Source organism: Vipera berus, assembly GCF_964194415.1.
Source record: "Vipera berus genome assembly, chromosome: 2".
NCBI lineage: Eukaryota > Metazoa > Chordata > Lepidosauria > Squamata > Viperidae > Vipera > Vipera berus.
The window spans coordinates 214,140,996-214,159,677 of NC_138203.1; the positions used below are offsets into that span (position 1 = coordinate 214,140,996).

Below are 18,682 nucleotides of genomic sequence, written 5' to 3' on the forward strand. Positions count from 1 at the left end.
TCTCCAATGAGACTAAATTCGTTGAGGCAGGAAGAGAGTGGCCAAAAAAAGGATGAAGTTTAAAAATGGGCTGGTTTTGGCTGAGAGGGTTTCAGAGGGGAAAAAAATAGACAAAATGTCCCCAGTATATCTGTATGTGGAAAAGGCAAGTGGGCAGCAGCTCTTTTCTAAGTCCTTGTGGTCTTATGACCCAGAGCAGAGCATCTACTACCCAGATTTCCAGGGACACATTAAGGCACACTGATCTTAGTACAGTTCAGTTCTCAGTAAATGGAGACAACTATTTTTAAAGTTTCAGCCGTCTATATTATTCTCCCAACTCAAAGCATTTCCTTTTTGGGGGAAAAATCTATAAAGAATATAAAACAAGGTAGAAATAATATAGAGCATGGTTTCTGGAATTGTTTCCAAATTATTTTACCCATCATGGATATAAGAAGAATGTATGTATTCTCTCTTGTGATGTAATTTGTTGAATTTGCATGTGTGTATGTGCTTCTGCTCAACCTTTATATTGTGCCTGTAGCAACATCATTGGAACCCAGCAGAATAAGTATATTAGCTAAGGCACTTTTTAAAATCATGTTTAAATGCAATTGTTGAAAATTAACACTGAATGCTAGTGCTGTACTGGGGTTGACCCTAAGTACTGGTTCAAATAAACCTGTTTCTTTTATTGTTTGGGAGTATTCAGGTTACTTGTGTTTGATAAAATTACCTTGTACTTCCTTTGCATCTTATCACTTCAAAGTTAAACATTTCATGTTACACCCACTCAATTAACCACATTCCTAAGCCAGCATTCCGTAGGCAAATTGAATTCACATTTACTTGGCAATATAATTGAAGCTACAAATTAGTGTGTTCAGGACTGCAATCCTGAATGCAAATGTCCCATAGACTTAAACCATGCCCGACGTGTAGAATTAGGAGGCAGGGGAAGCAATAAAGTTTGCTATCAAGGCTGAAATTGAATCAAGTAGATATTAGATCAGGGGCAAATGCACACTTTTACATGGAAATCTCTCCCCCCCCAGTGATATTTCTAAGCAGAGTGGAAACATTCCTCCCTACAATCTTTTGGAATCCCAGCCAAGAGAAAAATGGTCCAGTATTTAACTACTAAGGATAAGCTAGGGATAGAAGCAGAAAACAAAGTTTTCCCACGGACGGTGGGAAAAACAGTTTCCGATTGTATAACATCAAAATACGCATATGCAGAACAGTTTTTACTTCAATCTAGTGTCCTTCCCCAGTGTTGTTACCATCATTTAAATAAGCACGGACACGTCGCTTCAGGATAACTTCAGTTATCATCCAACAGGTGAAGCGCGTCACCTTGAAGGCACCTCCCTAAGAACTGTGCAGCTCTTGATGGCCACTGCGCAGAAGGAGCCCCTCCCCTTTAACTTGATGAATGACGTCACGATACTCGGCCCACAGCTTGCTGCTGCTGTTACTATTGCCGTTGCCGCCGGCCGGGAAATTCTCCCGCTGCTGCTTAGGTTAAGCGAGAGCGGTCGGTCCCCCGGATCTCCTGTCGGAGACTTCGTAAGAGAGCGAGCCGCTGAGCTCCGTTGCGCCGAAGGACGCGTGGCCGAATAAAGAAGAGGACCGGCTAAAGCGAGCAGTAAGGCGGAGGAGCTTCTGGCCGAGCGGAGATCGCTGGAGGCCGGTTCCCTGGCCCGCACATGGCTGCTGCTGTTGCCGCTTTCCGACACCTGAGCCTGGCGCTGGGCGGAGCGGTAGCAGCCCTCGCTTCTCTCCTTTTCATTGCATGGAAAATCTACTTCCGAGACGCCGATGACAGCTGCGTCGGCTGGAGAAGTCGCTGGGAGCGGCAACTGGAAGCGGAGCTACGAGCCTGCAACGCGCGAAAGGAAGCGGAGGTAAGGGAGCCTTGGCTCTTTCCGCAGCCCTGGAGCAAAAATGTTTCTCTTCAGAGGAGAACTCGTCGCTGCATCCGCCTCTGACTTGGAGATGGGGCTGCGATTTTGGGGAAAGCATTTAGCCGGTTTTCAAGGAAACGAGATTGCTTTAGAAGCTTAGAACTTGGTGGTTTGGGCATACGGTTCAATACCTGTTTATGGGGCCAAAGGAAGACCCCGAGAGGCAGTGTGCTAAAGACTGGGAAACCGTGTCTTCTGCTCCTGCTTTACACACAAGATCAGCTGGTGTCTTTTGAGTTTCTTACATTCCCTCTCAGACACAAGAAGAAGTCATTGACATGTTTCTGAGAAAATTGTAGGGACTTCTCCGGGTATTTTTGAAAAAAAAGTCACCAAATCGGAGAGAGGGAGTGGACTGGGGCTTACAAATTCATCCCCATAAGGATGAAATTATAGAGATAATGGACAAGTTAATCATTCACTAATGAGAGCCTAGAAATTCAACTGCTAATCTTGATAAAATTGCATAATTTGTTCTTAAGATATCTTATCAGGCCGGAATGCTGTCAGTACAATATTTATTGAAAGGCCAATAAGAAGGATCAGGAAATAACAGATAAGTTGTCCCAGTTTAAGAAGAGCAAAACATCATAAAAGGTAGTAGAATTATAAACACCAGAAGAAATAAACATGCTGAGTGGGATTAAAGTGATTTCTATAAAAGAAAGTCCTGCATTACTTTTTGGGAAACTTGTAAAATAATAAGTAGAGAATATTCTTGGATCCAACCTTTCCTATCCACAGTAATTTCTTTAGAAAAACAGCTTACTAAGTTTCTGAGAAGACTTATGGTAGAATTACACGGACATGCATAGAGAAAGAGAAACAAAAATTCAAAGAGTTTACTTTAAGCCCAATAACTATGTGTAGGATTGCAAGCTTTAGTCTTAATTTCCGTGGTGTCACCATAGAAATATATGGAAGGAAAGGCAAAAGAATTGTGATTAATTGCTTGGATGTTAAGCTGTTGAGGACTAACCTCCCCTTTGCTGATTTTGCCCTTCTAATGCTGCATTCCAGGATCACCTTTAAATGCTGAGTGTTGGGAAACTCAGACAATAGAAGCCATACACACAATTCATTATGCTACCAGAAAAATGTAAGAATTGCCACTGGGTTGAAGAGGTTTAAAAAGAGGATTAGATTGAAATAAATGAAGGCTAAACTTCAATTACCTCATGTAACCACTCAATTACCTCATGTAACCACTCTCAATATTGTTTCCTAGTGAAGATGAACAGGAGGGTGGTACTACTCCACACTGTCCTCTTTTATGGGTTTCTTACGCTTGCTAAGCCTCTAGAAGATGGATCCAACCCCTAGACAAAATAAGCTTTTGATTTATTCCATTGGGGCTCTGCTTACGTTTGATTTATTCAGTTTGTGCAGCCACCCACTTCAAACCATTTTGTGGTGGCAGCTTATGAAAGTAATACAAGAAGAAAAAGAACTTTTTGTACAGAGGAATTTGCAAAGTGAGCACATTTACAGAGTTGAAAACAAGGGCCTGAAACTGGGTAAAGATGAAAAGAGGCAGACCTCTTCAGTTGATTTCTTCATTCTGTTCATGTGTTGATAATCAAAATCCTCATAATGCCACTCTCTAATTGTTATAAAACATTCCTTAGGATGCGGTGCTAATGAAAGTATGCCTGAGCTTTTATCCACGTGGCATATGTTAATACAAACTATTTCCTGAATAAATGTCCAATTGATTCTAATGACTATTGCTGACTACAGTGATCCATGTCTCAATCATTTCTAGTTTGGTATACATAGAACTGCTCTTGAAACACTTTTCACTCATAAAAAATATGTGGAAGGCAAGTTGCTTGTTGGTTTTTACTTTACTCATGATTTACTTTACAGTTGTTTTGGTTTTACTCATACTACTCCAGTCTTTGTTTTCACTGGCATAATTCAAGGCGTTAGAACTTATCCTTACAGGGTTAGAAAGACAATCTGAAGGACTGCTACCCTCTACGTATGTTTACCCACAATTTGGAATATTTTAGGAAAAATTTAATGAATTCTTCCACCAAGAAAAGCAATACTGAATGGAATTTCTATGTAGGAAGGTTGTGTTGCATACTTCTTTGTTATGTTTGACAAAGGTTACCCCTTTATTATCTATAAGACTTATAAATTGCTTTATTCCATTGAGTTTTAATTAGAACACAGAAAATGCAGTTAATAAAATGCTCTTCCATCTCACATTTTCATTTTCATCTTTTATGCTAACTCCATTTGATTAAGTTACCAAAGGCCTTTAACCTCCAGTCTTGTATGAAACAAAAGACAATTTCCTACACTTCTGGTGAAGGAGACATATTCCAGTGAAGGGTAGGTATGACTGAGAATGCCTCTCTCTGTTCTCTGCTATCCTAATTTTTCATGGAAGAGGACCTTTGCATTAGGCAGGCAGAGTGAATGGAGAGATGCAGTCTCAGTTTCCAAGCTCTGAGCCCTTTCGGACTTTATGGTTGATAACCAATCCTTGAATTGCACTTGGGGAGAAACCAATAGCCAACACATCTCCTGTATCGGTGGTTTAATTCAATTATTATTATTTTTTTATAACAACCCACTCAAGATTCCGGGCAGCTTACAAAATCCAGAAAATAATAAAATAGTAAAACCCAAGCAACCTAGATGAAGACAATCAGACTGATAACCTGTACAAGGCCCCCACAAATATATTAGTAAACTTATTAACCCTAGGCTTGGGAACAGAACCAGATTTTAAGAGCTTTCCAGAAGGCCAGAAAAGTGAGCATCCTTCACGTCTTGGTGGGATATTCTAAAGCAGGGGTAGGCAACCTCTGCTCTTTTATGACTCATGGACTTCAACTCCCAGAATTCCTGAGTCAGCTATGCTGGGAGTTGAAGTCCATGGGTCATAAAAGAGCCGAGGTTGCCTATCCCTGCTCTAAAGGGAAGCAGCAATAGAGAAGATGCACTTCCTCAGTTCTGTAAGATGGCAACGTTTCATAGTGACAAAGATAATTGAGGTGACAGGTAGTCCTCAATTTAAAATCATTTGTTTATTGACCATGCACAGTTACAACAGCACTGAAAAAAGTACTTTATGACCGTTTTTCACACTTAGGACCGTTGCAGCATCCCCATGGTCACATGTTCGAAATTCAGATACTGGGCAACTGGCATGTATCTATGATGGTTGCAGTATTCCTGGGCTATGTGATCACCTTTCACGACCTTCTGACAAGCAAAATCAATGGGGAAATTAAATTCACTCAACAGCCAAGTTACTAACTTAACAACTGCAGTGATTCACTTAAGAACTGCAACAAGAAAGATGGTAAAATGGGGCAAAATTCTCTTAACAGCTGTCTTGCTTAGCAATAGAAATTTTGGGTTCAATCGTGGTTGTAAATCTAGGATTATCTATATTTAATCCACTCATGCATGACTTTTGAAGACCTATGGCCCATTTCTCCCCCACCCCCGTAAAGTCACTGATTCTTTATTGGCATCAGTTATTTAGTTCCATTGCCACCTCCACCTCCAAATCTTTCATAATCACATGAGGTATCAGTCCAAGAAACTAGTAATAAGAGGTTGGAGCAATTACTTTCATATATTACTAAAAGGTGTGATTTATGATCCTTTCAGGATTGGTGTCCTAAATTAATCCTCCCTCAGCCTCCAAAAATTGGACAAGGCTGTCATTGTTTTTCCTTAAAGCTGTCAAAAATGAGTGACCGATTTGCTAAATTTATAGATCAGCTATGCTCTTGACAAGCAGGACTATTCTAAATACTACCCACAGCTTGTTTCCTGCTTATGTATTGTCTCATTTGAATATTTTGATACAGCCATTTTTTTCAGTGATGAGCCAGGATTACAAGGATTTCCATTATTTTAAAACAATAACTGCTTGAACTGATCTGAATTTTTTTTCCTCATAGCAGCCACATTATTGTGGTTACCAAATTTTGGTTCTCGGTTTGGACGGGGCTGGAAAAAGCACCATTCTTCACTATGTATGTAGTCCAGAAGCCAAGCAGCATGTAGCACCTACTCAAGGCTTCAAGTCAGTGCAGCTGCAGGCCAGTGGGCTCCAGATGGACCTTCTAGAAGGTAAGCCCTGTTTGGAAATAGGGCACAGTCTGCAACACACTGCATGTCCGGCACTTGTGCAGGAAAGATGGGTCTGGAACTTCTTCTCTTCTGATAGCAATCACTGGCTCGCTCACAGAAACCACACTTAACTTCTAATTATACCATAAACTAAGCATCAAAAAGCCGAACTGAGGTTAATAATATCCAAACAAGCAACTTTTTTTAAAACTGATCTATGTTAACATAGGTTTCTATCTAATATATATTGAAGTAAGGGAAAACTGTCTTGAAGCCTTTCTCCTGAATTGAATTTATGTCTTCTGTGCTGGGAATCTCTTATGTCTATGACTTGTCCATTTTTGTTTCTTTCGGCCTGAACAATGCATGAGAGCTGAATAGATATTTAGATGCAAGAGAGAAAAATCTCCCTCTTATTTAAATCCACATCTGCATTCCAGTCATGGGAAAGATGCTCGTGATACGCTGTAAAGAAATCTTTTCTCATGATTTGTTCCTCCGTGTGGGCACTGCAATTAAGCACATCTGGAGGACATCACAATGAGAAAGAACGCTAATCGGTCAACTTGTATTTTTGCTCTTTGTTTTACTAGTTGGTGGGAGCCAGAATCTACGCTTCTATTGGAACCAATATCTGAGCAAAGCCCACATTTTGGTGTTTGTTGTAGACTCTGCAGATGGCTCACGCCTTCACATTGCTCGGCAGGAGCTCCACTGCCTGCTAGCTGAGGACCCTCAGCTGCCTTTGATAGTCTTAGCCAACAAACAGGTGAGTCCCTTGCTATCTTTCACATGCTACTTTCTAAAACTGTAGCTTGATAGATGGACTTGTGATGCAAGAGCAACGTACAAGTATATAACTGCATGCGACTCTGAGACCCCTTTGACTCACACCGTTACTTTTCCTAGATTACCTTTCTGTACTTCCAAAATCTCTTAAAGTTTGCAAGAATGCAACCAAACTGTAACAGTAATTACCAATAACAAAATTTCTTACTAATTTTGAGAAGTGAAAAAAGGAACATCAGCACATATTAAGCTTAATCCTCAGGCAAATGCAGAAAAATATAAAACTGTGGCATAGCTATTACAGTAAAGGCCTAAGGTTTTTAAAATGATCGGTTGTCTTATCTATTCTAGGACAAGAATGATGCCCTGAGTGTGGCAGAATTGCGAGAGGAGTTGGCCTTGCACAACCTGGATAGTCATAGGAAATTCTTTTTCTTGCCCACAAGTGCAACTTATGCTGGTCTGGCCACTGCAAACAGTGTTCTTCACTTGAAGCACCTGCTGGTCAAAATTCTTGCCCATTCAAGCAAGATGGACTCTCTGTGATTGTGCCTCTCAGCAATAACTTTTTCCACATGGTCAGGAAGCCTTTGTTCTTAAAAGTCTACCTAGGCCTTCACCAAATGCGTTTGGAGAAGGAATTCCACCTACCAATATAGCCTTGAAGATAACTCCTATTGTTTTGCATAAGACAGAAGGAAAACAAAGGCAAAATACATTGCTTGAGGGGGGCATCAGTCAGTCTCAAGAGGCTAGCTATTGAAAGCAGCTGCTGCTCTTTTCACAAACCTAAAGAATTGTAATACCAATATTTGCACTAAGACTTTGCATTCTTCTTTACTGGATCTGCTAGTTGACTTTACAATAAGCAGGAAAAGATAATGCAATGACTTTATGTAGCGGCAGCTGAGAAAGTCATTTCAGAGGCTCTTTGCTGAGGGTTAGTCTTGGCCCATAAAGAGTTATTTCATCCTGACTGCAGCTAAGGGAAAGTATTATGTACTGACACTGATGGCTTGTCTAGGTTTGAGGGATCCTTGGTGGAATATCTTTTATTTCTGGCTAAGCAGGTTGGGCCAGTTGTGCCTTGAACTGATGCCAAAGCTACTTCAGTCACTAAGGCTGCTATCTTCTTATTTATTAGTTGATTCTTAAGTAACCTCCACAAGGTCTATATATTTGATATTGGGCAAGAGAACTGGAAAGTTTGGGTTAGATCACGAAGAGATGCACAAAACTAACATCCTTCAAAGTAGTTGAGCTCAACTGTCAATTTCCCATGTTGGCTAGGAAGTTTGAGATGCAGGCCAACACATGCAGGTGTCCCTGATAATGGCAAAGTTGTTCAGCAGTAAAGTACTTGAGTATTCCTATTTGATCTCAACCCCTCAGGGGCTCTTAAAAGTTTTTATTTCTGCTCCATTATACAAACAAAGTGTTATCTATACAAAAGCTATTGTGAGCTGGTAATGGCTGTTACAAACTACAGACAGGCCACTTCATATGGGCTACCAATAACATTCTCTTAAAACTTCTAATGAAGAAAAAAACAGCCATTTGCCTCACCTCTGCATTAAAGCATAATTCTACATGTGCAGGAAACCAATCCCATCTTCACACCAATTTGTCTCTATAGCTCTAATGATGTTACAAATAGGAAAATGATGCATATACTCTCTAATGCTCCCTCTTCAGGATTTTTGTTTGGATTAAGCTCCTTTTGCACAGCTTACATTTTAACCATCCCCCTCCTTTTATTTATCCTATCACAGAATATAGGAAACCTGGATAATACACCTTAGCCATATATGCAATAGGCCAGGGGTAGGCAACCTTGGCTCTTTTATGACTCGTGGACTTCAACTCTCAGAATTCTTGAGCCAGCATGGCTGGCTCAGGAATTCTGGGAGATGAAGTCCACGAGTCATAAAAGAGCCAAGGTTGCCTACCCCTGCAAATAGGCGATTGCTAACAAATGCTTTGTATTTTTTATCAATAAAACTTGTGTTGTAAGATGTGATTCTGCTCTTCACTACTTGAGGAATCCTGCGTACAATTATCAGGATACAATTATTGCCAATGACCATTTTCATCAGATATTACTTGGGATTAGACAACATTTTAGTCCTTCAGGTGCTTCAGCAGAGAATTCAGAAGCTTCATCAATTGCAAATTCCTGTAGTAGCTGCTTGACAATGTATAACTGCAGTTTCAGTCTCCAGAGACACAAAGAGGAATTAATGCTGTTTCTACTTTTAAAATTGCCGAGGAAAGGTGACTTGACAGACAATCCATAATGTACCTTATATTAGGAATCCTCATTTCACCATTTCCATCAGGCAGGACAGTGACTTCTTCCCTCCCATAAATATGGACTAGTATTTATTGAGTTAGCATCCCTTTGGGATAGACCCTTACTGGAGAGTGGAGATCACTCTTTCTGGCCAAGTTTACTAGTTCTGATGCTTTAATCTTGATGCCCTCATCTTATTTCTTAGAAAGGAACCTACTATTTGAGGCTACTGTTATTGTGTTATTGTGGACAAGGTAGTCTACAATTCACCTCTGCTCTTGTAACTAACACATTTTTTTTCAGTATGCTCTATTATTGACACCAGGTTTAGGGAAATCATTTATGTCAACCAAGATCTTTACAAGGCAAAATCATATTTTGCCATTTTAAGAGTTATTTTGCCTTGAAGAACCATCAGAGAAATAAATAAACCTAAGAGCTGACTTAAATTTTATACATTGCATCTGTATTTTCTTATCTCTTTTTGGAAGACAATACTTTATGTAAGTCAAGTATCAGTTTTTTAGTCCCAGCTACTTAAATCCATGTCAGCAGATGAAATAATGATTCAGCATTATTATCCTCCATAATTATTGCTCCATTTTTTCTTGCCGTAAAGATGCAATGAGTGTCTGGTACTCCTCAGGATAGAAGCGTTTATACACGTTGATCTTCCTCTTTATTTGTTTTGGTGTGTCCTGGTAATAGTTCTTCTCATCACGAGCCATAGCCTAGGCAATAAATTAAAGTATAAATTAACAGAGAAGCAGTTTTATATCAACATATAGTTTCAGAAAGTCCCCACATCCAGAAAGCAAGCAGTACATTAAACATCAAGTCTCAAGGAGAGGCTGTACATAAAGCAAATACAGCCACAGAACTGCAGTTAAAAAAAAAGGTAGATTCAGATGCTAGATGCAATTTCCTACAGAATGGGGAGGGAACTAGTTGCCCTCCAGATATTTTGAATTCTGCCTGCAACAAAGGATTATAAGAACTCCAGTATAAACCATCTGAAAGGCCCTAGATTTCTTACTACAGTTCAAATGTCCATTTCAGAAAAATCATACATTTTGTCAAGCAAGAAACACTGTACAAAGCAATATGGGCAAACAGAGGAAACAAATCCTTTTCTAAAGCTGCCTACATAATGCATAATGTATCAATAATCCTATTCTATAAATAAATACAAGACTTAACAATCATGAAAGTCATTCATATTAAAACTCATGTCCAGATCTGACTACAGTTTCTAAAAATGTGGGAGGAAAATAAAGATCCAGAAATGTCTCTCTGGGGAAAACGTTAGTACTGAAAAGATCTTCTGTTTTAAATACGGTACTTACTCGCCTGTGAGAGGAGATCTCATCCAGCCAAGCTGTTTCAAAGGCATCTACAAATTAAAACTCACTTGGAATTGTCCTTGGAATAACTGGAAGCCAGTGCAGGAGGCAAACAGACTGGCATGATGTGATAGTAACAGCCAGTGCTTCTCACTTTGAAAATCTAACTATATAACTGGGATTATCTGATCAGATTTTCATATCATTTTCTAATGATGTATTGCAGTTAAACAAAATAATATCAGATGAAAATAATTACAAAATTATCTCTGGCCAAAAGAATCAGAAGGTCTACCTTATAATTTTCACCATGATTCTGAATCATGTGTTTGACGTAGTCAATAAGGTCTGTGGAGAGGGTCTCGGATTTTTTCTCTGGGAAGCTGGCTTCATATTCCAATTCTGGGCATAAAGAAAAGAAAGCAAGAAGGTATTAAGAAATGTTTGCAGACTGTGAAACCTCCTTTTGTGGAAGCAGAATAGCTCTACCCAACCATTACATCATGGAAGTCACATCCCTAGGCTTGCTTGAAAAAAGATGCATTATTTTGTATTCATGTTAAAACTCTCAGCCTAATTTCTGATTATTATCAAACTGATTATAAAACACAGTTCGTATTCAAAACCACACCAAAAAAAAATTCGAATATCTGCTACATTTCACAATAAGCAAGAAGAAAAGAAAACTGCACTTAACTGGAATAGCAAGACTTCTAATGAAGGATCTCCCTATGGAGAATGACATCTGTGTCACACATTGCCAATATGAAGTAATACCCACCATTTATTACATATGGCTTCCTAACAGTTTTTGTCTCTGCCTCTTGTCCATCGATTTCCATTTTCATACCCTGCAGTTTAAAAGACACGACAACTCACATCATAGAAAAAGGCAGCTAGGAATTATTTTGTATTTTTTTAACCCCAATGTTACCATTTTATAACAACGGTTAACTCATTTTAAACACTTAAAAGGATCAGTAACTTTCTTTTGGTATCTAATTGGATGCAGTGTTATATCACATAGTTTCAAATTATTATATAGTGCAAAGAGTGATAGCTATTTTATAACTCTTTAGCACTCTACCATTTATTTCTCACGATAGCTATGGATGCCAGCACCAGAGGCCAGTAAGTGAATAAGGCAGTTTCACTTGCCTAGATGAAATGCCAAGATTTGGAAACAGCTCTTCAACTATTTCAATTTCCTAAAAACTGAGATAGTCGGGCAAAAGAAGAATTTACCTCTAAACCAAAAACTGGGTAAATGACAGTTTAGTTACAATATTATTTCTCATGCATACTTTATATTTAACCAATAACATGTGAGATTTACTGGAAAAATTCTAGAGAAACATTTTCATGATGTACCTTTCTAACCAGTTATGCCATTTTCATTTTCCAATTACTGTCTTCCTGGAATAACATCCAAATAAATAGAGCAAGCTCCTAAATTATTATTAAACTTGATTTATACTTTCTATTCAACATTCAAGTGGTATCTTGGAATTCATACAGCACTAACCTTTCGAATGGGAATTGCCTTGTTTGGATCACCAGCCAGGCCCATTTCTGCCAAATTCTTAGAAACTGATTTGGTGCTATCCCAGGCATGTCGGATTTGAGCACTGAAAAGAAATGAGCAAGGGGTGGGGAGAGAGAGATAAAGCAGGTCATCAATGCTATGTAATCTTGAAGAGATTCCTCTCTTTTCAATAATGACCACGCTTTTGCAATCAAGAAAGTTTTTGCATCCAAAACAAAGCAACAAATGGCAGCCCTCTCCCCCAATTCAAGTGCACTGGGCACTGGAATGTTAATTTGATGCTGAAAACCTCAAATCTATATGTGCCCCTCTCTTTCCACAACTGGAAAAGTACATTTTAAATCAGGGGTCCCCAACCCCCGGTCCAGCAATCGGGCCGTACAAACAAGCAAAGCCCCATCTGCGGGATGCAGGCAGCACATAAAACCACACCTCTGGTCTGTGGAAAAACCTCTCCACATAACCGTAACCGGTCCATGGTGCCCCAAAGGTTGGAGACCTCTGCTTTAAATGACAATCTGCTGGTATTTCATGACATATAAAATGGGCTATCTATGGCAGCTATCTCAACTCAATTCTAGGAGTTGAAGTCCACGAGTCATAAAAGAGCCAAGGTTGCCTACCCCTAATCTAGTGCCTAAAAAATCTTGTATTTCAACATATCTGTCTAAAGATATTTCAAGTATCATTAAGAGGCAGTCTTCTTTAGCATAATTTGGTTTCATTACATTATTTTTTTAAAGCTTACTCATCTTGAATATTTTACCTTTTTTATACATGAAAAGGAATTGTTATAGCAATGATAATGAGTTGAGCCATTTTCATTCTGTATGTTTTTTTAACCATTCTAACTCTGCCATTCTTCATGTTATTCTTCATTCTAATGATCGTTTAGCCCTAAGCTCTGTATCCACCAGTATTTTTCCAGGGGAAATTAGCATGGAATAGACCTCATAGATTAACTGAGAGAATCCAAAGTTGAACCAATACACTGCATTCCATGATTGAAATCTCACTGGGGAGATAGTTGAATAGGAGTAGTTATCTAGAAAACGGATAAAATGCAGGATTAAAGGAGCAGCTACTTAGTGTGCTACTGAGGAAAAGGGAAGGAAAAGTGAGACAACAGGGATGTAGGATTTATAGTTTTAATTTTACAATGAAGACATGTGGTTTATGTTGCTGCAGTTTTTATAATGTATTGTTTTCCTGTCCTCAGCTACTCTAAACTATCCAGATCCCTTTTTTAGCTGATAATATAATCCAAAGAAACATGCACACTGGCTTTTGAGAACTAAACCCACGTTAATAGGTTTTGAACACGATCTCGCCAACACCATTTTTATTATTATTGATCATCGCACAGTCAGCCAGATGTTCAGACTGGATTTGGCATTTTTGTCTACCAATCGGGTCCTTACCAAGGACCTGGGACAGGCAGATGTGGATGTTTCATGGTATTACAGATATCGTCGCAGGATGGAAGCAGTTCCTAGGAAGGCCACCTTTTGCAATTGACTAACGGCGAATTTGTCAATGCCAATGGTGTTCAAGTGATGATGATGATGATGATTATTATTATTTATTATTATTATTATTTATTTCAAAGCTTAGTTAAAACAGAGGCGGCGTTGCTATTACTGTGTAGAGAAAGAAAGATTTGATGGCCTTCGGGAACGATGCTCAAGCTGGTCAGACGAACCACGAACCAGCCTCCCGCATTTTAAGCCTGGCGTGTTAAATCAGTCCAGACCTTACGGTTGGTTCAAGGTGTGTGGGAAACGCAGAAATGGCTGAATAAATCCTAAATAACTGAAGTATTGGCAAGCACGTCGTGCAAATGCAGCCCTTCCAGACGTCTCAAATGATCGACAGGGACGAGCCCTCATGCCGTATCTAAACTGACGCTCGCCCCCAAATAATGACTGAACAGCCACTTTTCCCTACTCACCATTTTATTCGAGGGGCCGACCGCTTGCGGAAAGCCCGGTTCAGTTTTTTGCGGTCGACGTTATAGTTATACTTCTTCCGACGCTGCTTCTGCTTGGCTTTCGGCATCGTTGCAACTCTCCAGACCAACTTACTTAAAAGGGCCACGCGCTTCCCCGCTCAAGCCTTTACTTGTCGCAGCCAAAGCATCAGCCGGACCAATGATCGCAATGGCAGATGGGATTGGTAGTTCTGCCTGTTCGGTCAGCATAACCGAGAGATATGAAATTGAACTACATTTCCCAGAATGCCAGAGCGGGGGGAGGGAATCATTGCCCAGATTCATGTGAAAAGCACGATTGGCTGGCATCGGCGTCTGGGGCCTCCTTTAGCGATAGCGGAAGAGTCGCGCCTCGCTAGAGCGAGTCGAGAGGTGACCTTTGCGCGTCGGTATATGGCGAGAGCTGCCATGGCTCAGAGCGCTCCGCCGCCATTTGATCCCTACCGACCCCCGGTTATTGAAGGCTTTACTCCGACTTCTCATCGGGGCAAGGCCGAACGCTTCCAAAGCAAGTTCATGCGCAAGTTCCGCCAGAATCCATTTGTGCCCCTCGGTGAGCCTGGGCGAATATTCCCTCTAGTCGAGTAGTAATAGCAAGCGAATTGGTGGGGGTCGGGCAGCGCGAGTCGGGGGGAAAACAGTGCGGTTATTATTTCAGTATTGAAGTCTTTAATTTATTGAAATGAATTTGCCAGATTGGTAACAATGAAAACCTGGGCTAAGTTCTCCAGTCCGGAACTCTCATCTTAATGATAACTTTATTGTCACTTTGAATGTCGGCATACATCAAAATGAAATTTCGTTGCATACAGCTCTCAAAGTTGCATACCCCTCCAATTGCAATTGCACCCCCCACCCCCTATTGCATTATTTCTTTAAAATATTTCATCTGCCTGTCCGTCCCCACCTTCTAGGCAGTGTTGAATAGTGAAATAAAAGATTACTGTGAAATAAGCAGCTGGAAAAACAACCTCGCAGTCAAAAGATATCTAAAATGTGAAAAAGAGCAAAAAGGATTTTATACTAAAGCTCAGCCCTGGAAGGAATAAAAAGATTATTCCAGACCTTAATGGCTCCGAATTCAGCCAGCCATCGGAAATGCTTTTTTTCTGGTCTCAATCACAAGGTCCTAAGGGTTCCCGAGAAAACAAGTCCTGCTTAATTTTTTCTCATCCTTTAGCTCAATGTTTTCCAAACTTGGTAACCCTAAGATGTGTGGAGTTCTATTTCCAGAATTCCCAGCCAGTTCTGAGAGTTGAAGTTCACACATCTTCAAGTTGCCAAATTTGATTGATTTTATTGCATCAAACAGCATAGAAATTATTCAGAAAGAGAAAGTAACCGCCAGTCCCTGAGAGTTGAAACTGATCAGGAAAATACTAACATTAAAAAACAAAAAATCAAATCAGTGTTTGCCCTTAAGAAAAATATGAGCTGTAAAAGTGGTATAAATTAAGTTTTTTCTGGTGTGAGGGAATGGAAAAGAATGTCCTACCTAAATACCTACGTTTAGATCTTTTATTACCTTTTTACCTTGTGAGAACTAAATCTCAATGAACCAAAAATTCTTGACAGAACTGGAAGCTCTCAAATGAAAAGATTTGATGGTTTATTCAGGAGATAGCCCAAGCCTCTGTAACAAAATTTCTTTGTTTCTTTTTCTGCCCTCTCTTCCAGGCTGCCTTGGTACAGCTGGAATTTTGACTTATGGACTCATCTGCTTCATAAACAATAAACCCAAGCAATCCCAGATGATGATGAGAGCCCGTGTTATAGCCCAAGGTTTAACTGTTGCATCCCTATTAGTGGGCATGGCTGTTACAAACCTGAAATCATCCAAGTGAACAAGCTGCTATTGTACAATATGATAATATTGTCCACTAATCTGGGTAAGAACAAGCCCACCCGCCTGCCAGCCCATCATATTTTGCAGAATGATACTTCAGTGCTACTTGGGAAATTATTTCTGGTATCAAGGAGGCCAGGTTTTGTTTAATAACATTGTTAATATATTCCATCATTTCCAATTTGTCACTGGTGTATAACGTTTTTGTGTATCATAGCTATGTTTTAAGCCTATATTTCTGATAAACCCAATAAGATTATCTGATGTAAACAAATCACATAGGATGGAGGACCTTTATTGTCTATAAGGAAGCTATGTGGTTAAAAGTGTATCGAAAATAACATTTATTATGGAGATTGGGTATGATGAACACATGTTAGTGTCAAAGAATTGTAAAGTTTTTATTCCTGATGTTATTTTTTTCTGAAATTTTGTCACTGTCAAGATTAGACAGAAGTCAGGAGGAATCTAATTGTGATTTATTAAAAACCATTGTGTTAAGATCTACTGAGATAGTCTGAAATAATTGTTAATTGATAAGGTACTTGTAATTTGCCTTACATACAATTTCTGAAAAAACTGCAGATAACTAGAGTAAGAACTTTTGGTTGAAGCTGAGCTCCATTGAGCAGAGGATTTGTTGATGTAGCAGCCTTCATGCTGCATAGTGAATTCCTACCTGAGTTATTGGATTTCTTTGATCAGTTGTGGGTGGAGTCTCCAGGGCTCATAATCTTTGGTGGCTTCAACCTTTCCCCAGTCATGTGCATCTTATAGTTCCAAGCAATTGTCGAACTGACTTGCCATCAAAATCCTGATGCACATCAGAGGTCTTTACTTTTTGTTTCAGGAAAGTTACTACCTGATCTGATTGTTGTGGACATTATCATCAGTCTATTACTGGGGACATGCCCTGATTGCTTTGTATTTTGTACCCCTTGCAAAACAGGAAGTGGAATCTATTAGACTAGACCAGGCATGTCAAACCCGTGATGTTGCGCGACGTATCGTGACTTTTTCCTCATTCCCGGCAACGGGGTGGGCACAGTTTCGTCGTGACGCATCCAGCTGATGGGCCGGCAGTTTCACATGCCTGGAGTAGACCATCCAAGGCAACCAATAAACCCTGACAAGTTGTAGAGGGAGGCTGGGAGGTTAAGGATCTGATGGATAAGTTGGCTGAGAATTTGCTGACTGGCTGAAATGGACATGTGGCAAATGCCTTAGAACAGATTACACCAGTGCAGCTTCTCACTGTGCTTGAATCCTGAGGTGTGCTTTGATTTTCCAGGGCACTTAGGAGATGAAATGCCGATGGATCACCTAGAGCACTATTGGAGGAAGATGAAGAGTTATTCAACCCACACAAGTTAGGGCACTCTTCCTCTCTTTTTAACATCTGCTTGAGAACATTGGGTGAGGTCATTAATTGATTTGGGGTCTGATACCATCAGTTTTGTGATAATACTAAGTTGTATATCTCAACCCAAGGTTGACAGAAATCACAGTCTCGTATCTATACTTGGAGGTTGTGTATATGGAGGAAGATACTCTGATTCAACTGTAACAAGACCAAGCGGCTGCAGGTGTTGGAACTGGCGATGTTCCATCTTTAGGTCCAAATGGGAATCCACTTCATCCTGTTGCGCAATTGGGGATCTTCTTGGACTCACAGCTCCAGCTCAAGCAGATGGCAGCTATGGATGGCCTTTGCAGAAATTCATACAATGCTGTGATTGCACCATTTCCTGGACCTAGAGGCCTTTCTGACAAGTATTCATGCTTCATTCACTTCTTATGGATTATTGCAGTGTGCACTAAATGGGGCTGCTCTTGAAGACCCTCAAAAACTTCAACTGATCCAGAATATAGCAATAATTTAAGCAATTATGGGCATGCCCTTGCAACAGCCCTGCTTTCTGAGCTTCACTGGTTACTGGTAGGCTTTCAAGTAAATTCATTGTGCTAGTTACTGCATAATAACATCTCATGACATGGAGACTTTTCTGTAGCTTCTGCCCATGTTTTATGATCAAACAGATTTGTCATATTCATAGCCATTAACAGGTGTCATTAGATGGTACCTGCAAAACATACCTTCTTGGTCACTATACCTGCCCTCTGGAATAATATCCTCCCAGAGATGTTTGCTTCGCCCCAAGTCCTTGTTAAAAAGACCTTTAAAAACTGGCTTTTCCCATGGGTCTTGGGCTGGAGTGGTACAGACCCTTGTGTGTTATATGACTCCTTTAGAACTTGTGGGTTTTCCCCTATATGTCTATTTTTCGTTTGTTTTTATTCTTTGTTTTATTATTGTATGCTGCCCAAAGTCACAATGCCTTTATAAATTTGTAAGTAAACTGCCCTACTGTCCCCTCCCTCCCACCCTATTTCATTCCAATTTAAATTCTGTATTAGAGTAGCCATTCCAAGCACATAAAGAAGTGAGTTGTATTTCACAAAAGTTTATACCTTTTAATAAAATTTGCTAGTCTGAAAAGGTGTTAACAGACTCCTGATTTTTGGCTATCATGCAGCTCTCCTACAGTGTCAAGGGTAGGATAAATTGCATCTCTTTTCCAGTCTGCTCATTTTTGAACTTGCTAGATTACAACAGAATTGTTAATTTGGTCTTGCTAACTAATGGCATCTTCCACCTGTCATAGATTTTATAACAATTTATGCCATTTTTAAAAAAGTTTCTAGCAATTCCTTTTGCATTCAAACTGCTGAATTCCGAAAGAGAGCTAGGGAAAAATTACCATTCAACAATATCTTAAGATATAATCTTACACTAATATGCCTGAATGTAAAACATATTC

General features: G+C 39.8%; 3 protein-coding genes across 6 annotated transcripts; 2 read left to right on the plus strand and 1 right to left on the minus strand.

The window, feature by feature from the left end:
* The first annotated feature begins 1,449 nt into the window (after nt 1–1,449).
* ARL10 (ARF like GTPase 10) lies at nt 1,450–7,984 on the plus strand. Of its 2 annotated transcripts, none has more exons than XM_081315880.1 (4): nt 1,450–1,889; nt 5,882–6,053; nt 6,647–6,822; nt 7,194–7,984. In XM_081315880.1, the coding sequence occupies exons 1-4, from the start codon at nt 1,692–1,694 to the stop codon at nt 7,386–7,388; spliced, it is 741 nt and encodes a 246-aa protein (XP_081172006.1). In that variant the 5' UTR covers nt 1,450–1,691; the 3' UTR covers nt 7,389–7,984. The 2 variants fall into 2 exon arrangements, with proteins under 2 accessions (XP_081172006.1, XP_081172007.1); XM_081315881.1 differs by having other exon boundaries at nt 5,885–6,053.
* Nucleotides 7,985–8,791: 807 nt separating this feature from the next.
* Nucleotides 8,792–14,151, minus strand: NOP16 (NOP16 nucleolar protein). The gene is made up of 5 exons (XM_081315882.1): nt 13,976–14,151; nt 12,004–12,106; nt 11,260–11,329; nt 10,774–10,880; nt 8,792–9,866 (listed from the first exon to the last, which is right to left on the minus strand). The coding sequence occupies exons 1-5, from the start codon at nt 14,080–14,082 to the stop codon at nt 9,726–9,728; spliced, it is 528 nt and encodes a 175-aa protein (XP_081172008.1). The 5' UTR covers nt 14,083–14,151; the 3' UTR covers nt 8,792–9,725.
* A 207-nt stretch (nt 14,152–14,358) lies between these two features.
* On the plus strand, nt 14,359–18,455 carry HIGD2A (HIG1 hypoxia inducible domain family member 2A). 3 transcript variants are annotated; one of them, XM_081321263.1, is made up of 3 exons: nt 14,359–14,567; nt 15,692–15,903; nt 17,152–18,455. In XM_081321263.1, exons 1-2 carry the CDS (start codon nt 14,408–14,410, stop codon nt 15,856–15,858), a joined length of 327 nt encoding a protein of 108 aa, XP_081177389.1. In that variant the 5' UTR covers nt 14,359–14,407; the 3' UTR covers nt 15,859–15,903; nt 17,152–18,455. The 3 variants fall into 3 exon arrangements, with proteins under 3 accessions (XP_081177389.1, XP_081177390.1, XP_081177388.1); XM_081321264.1 differs by having other exon boundaries at nt 17,352–18,455; XM_081321262.1 differs by lacking the exon at nt 17,152–18,455 and having other exon boundaries at nt 15,692–16,363.
* The last annotated feature ends 227 nt before the right edge of the window (nt 18,456–18,682 follow it).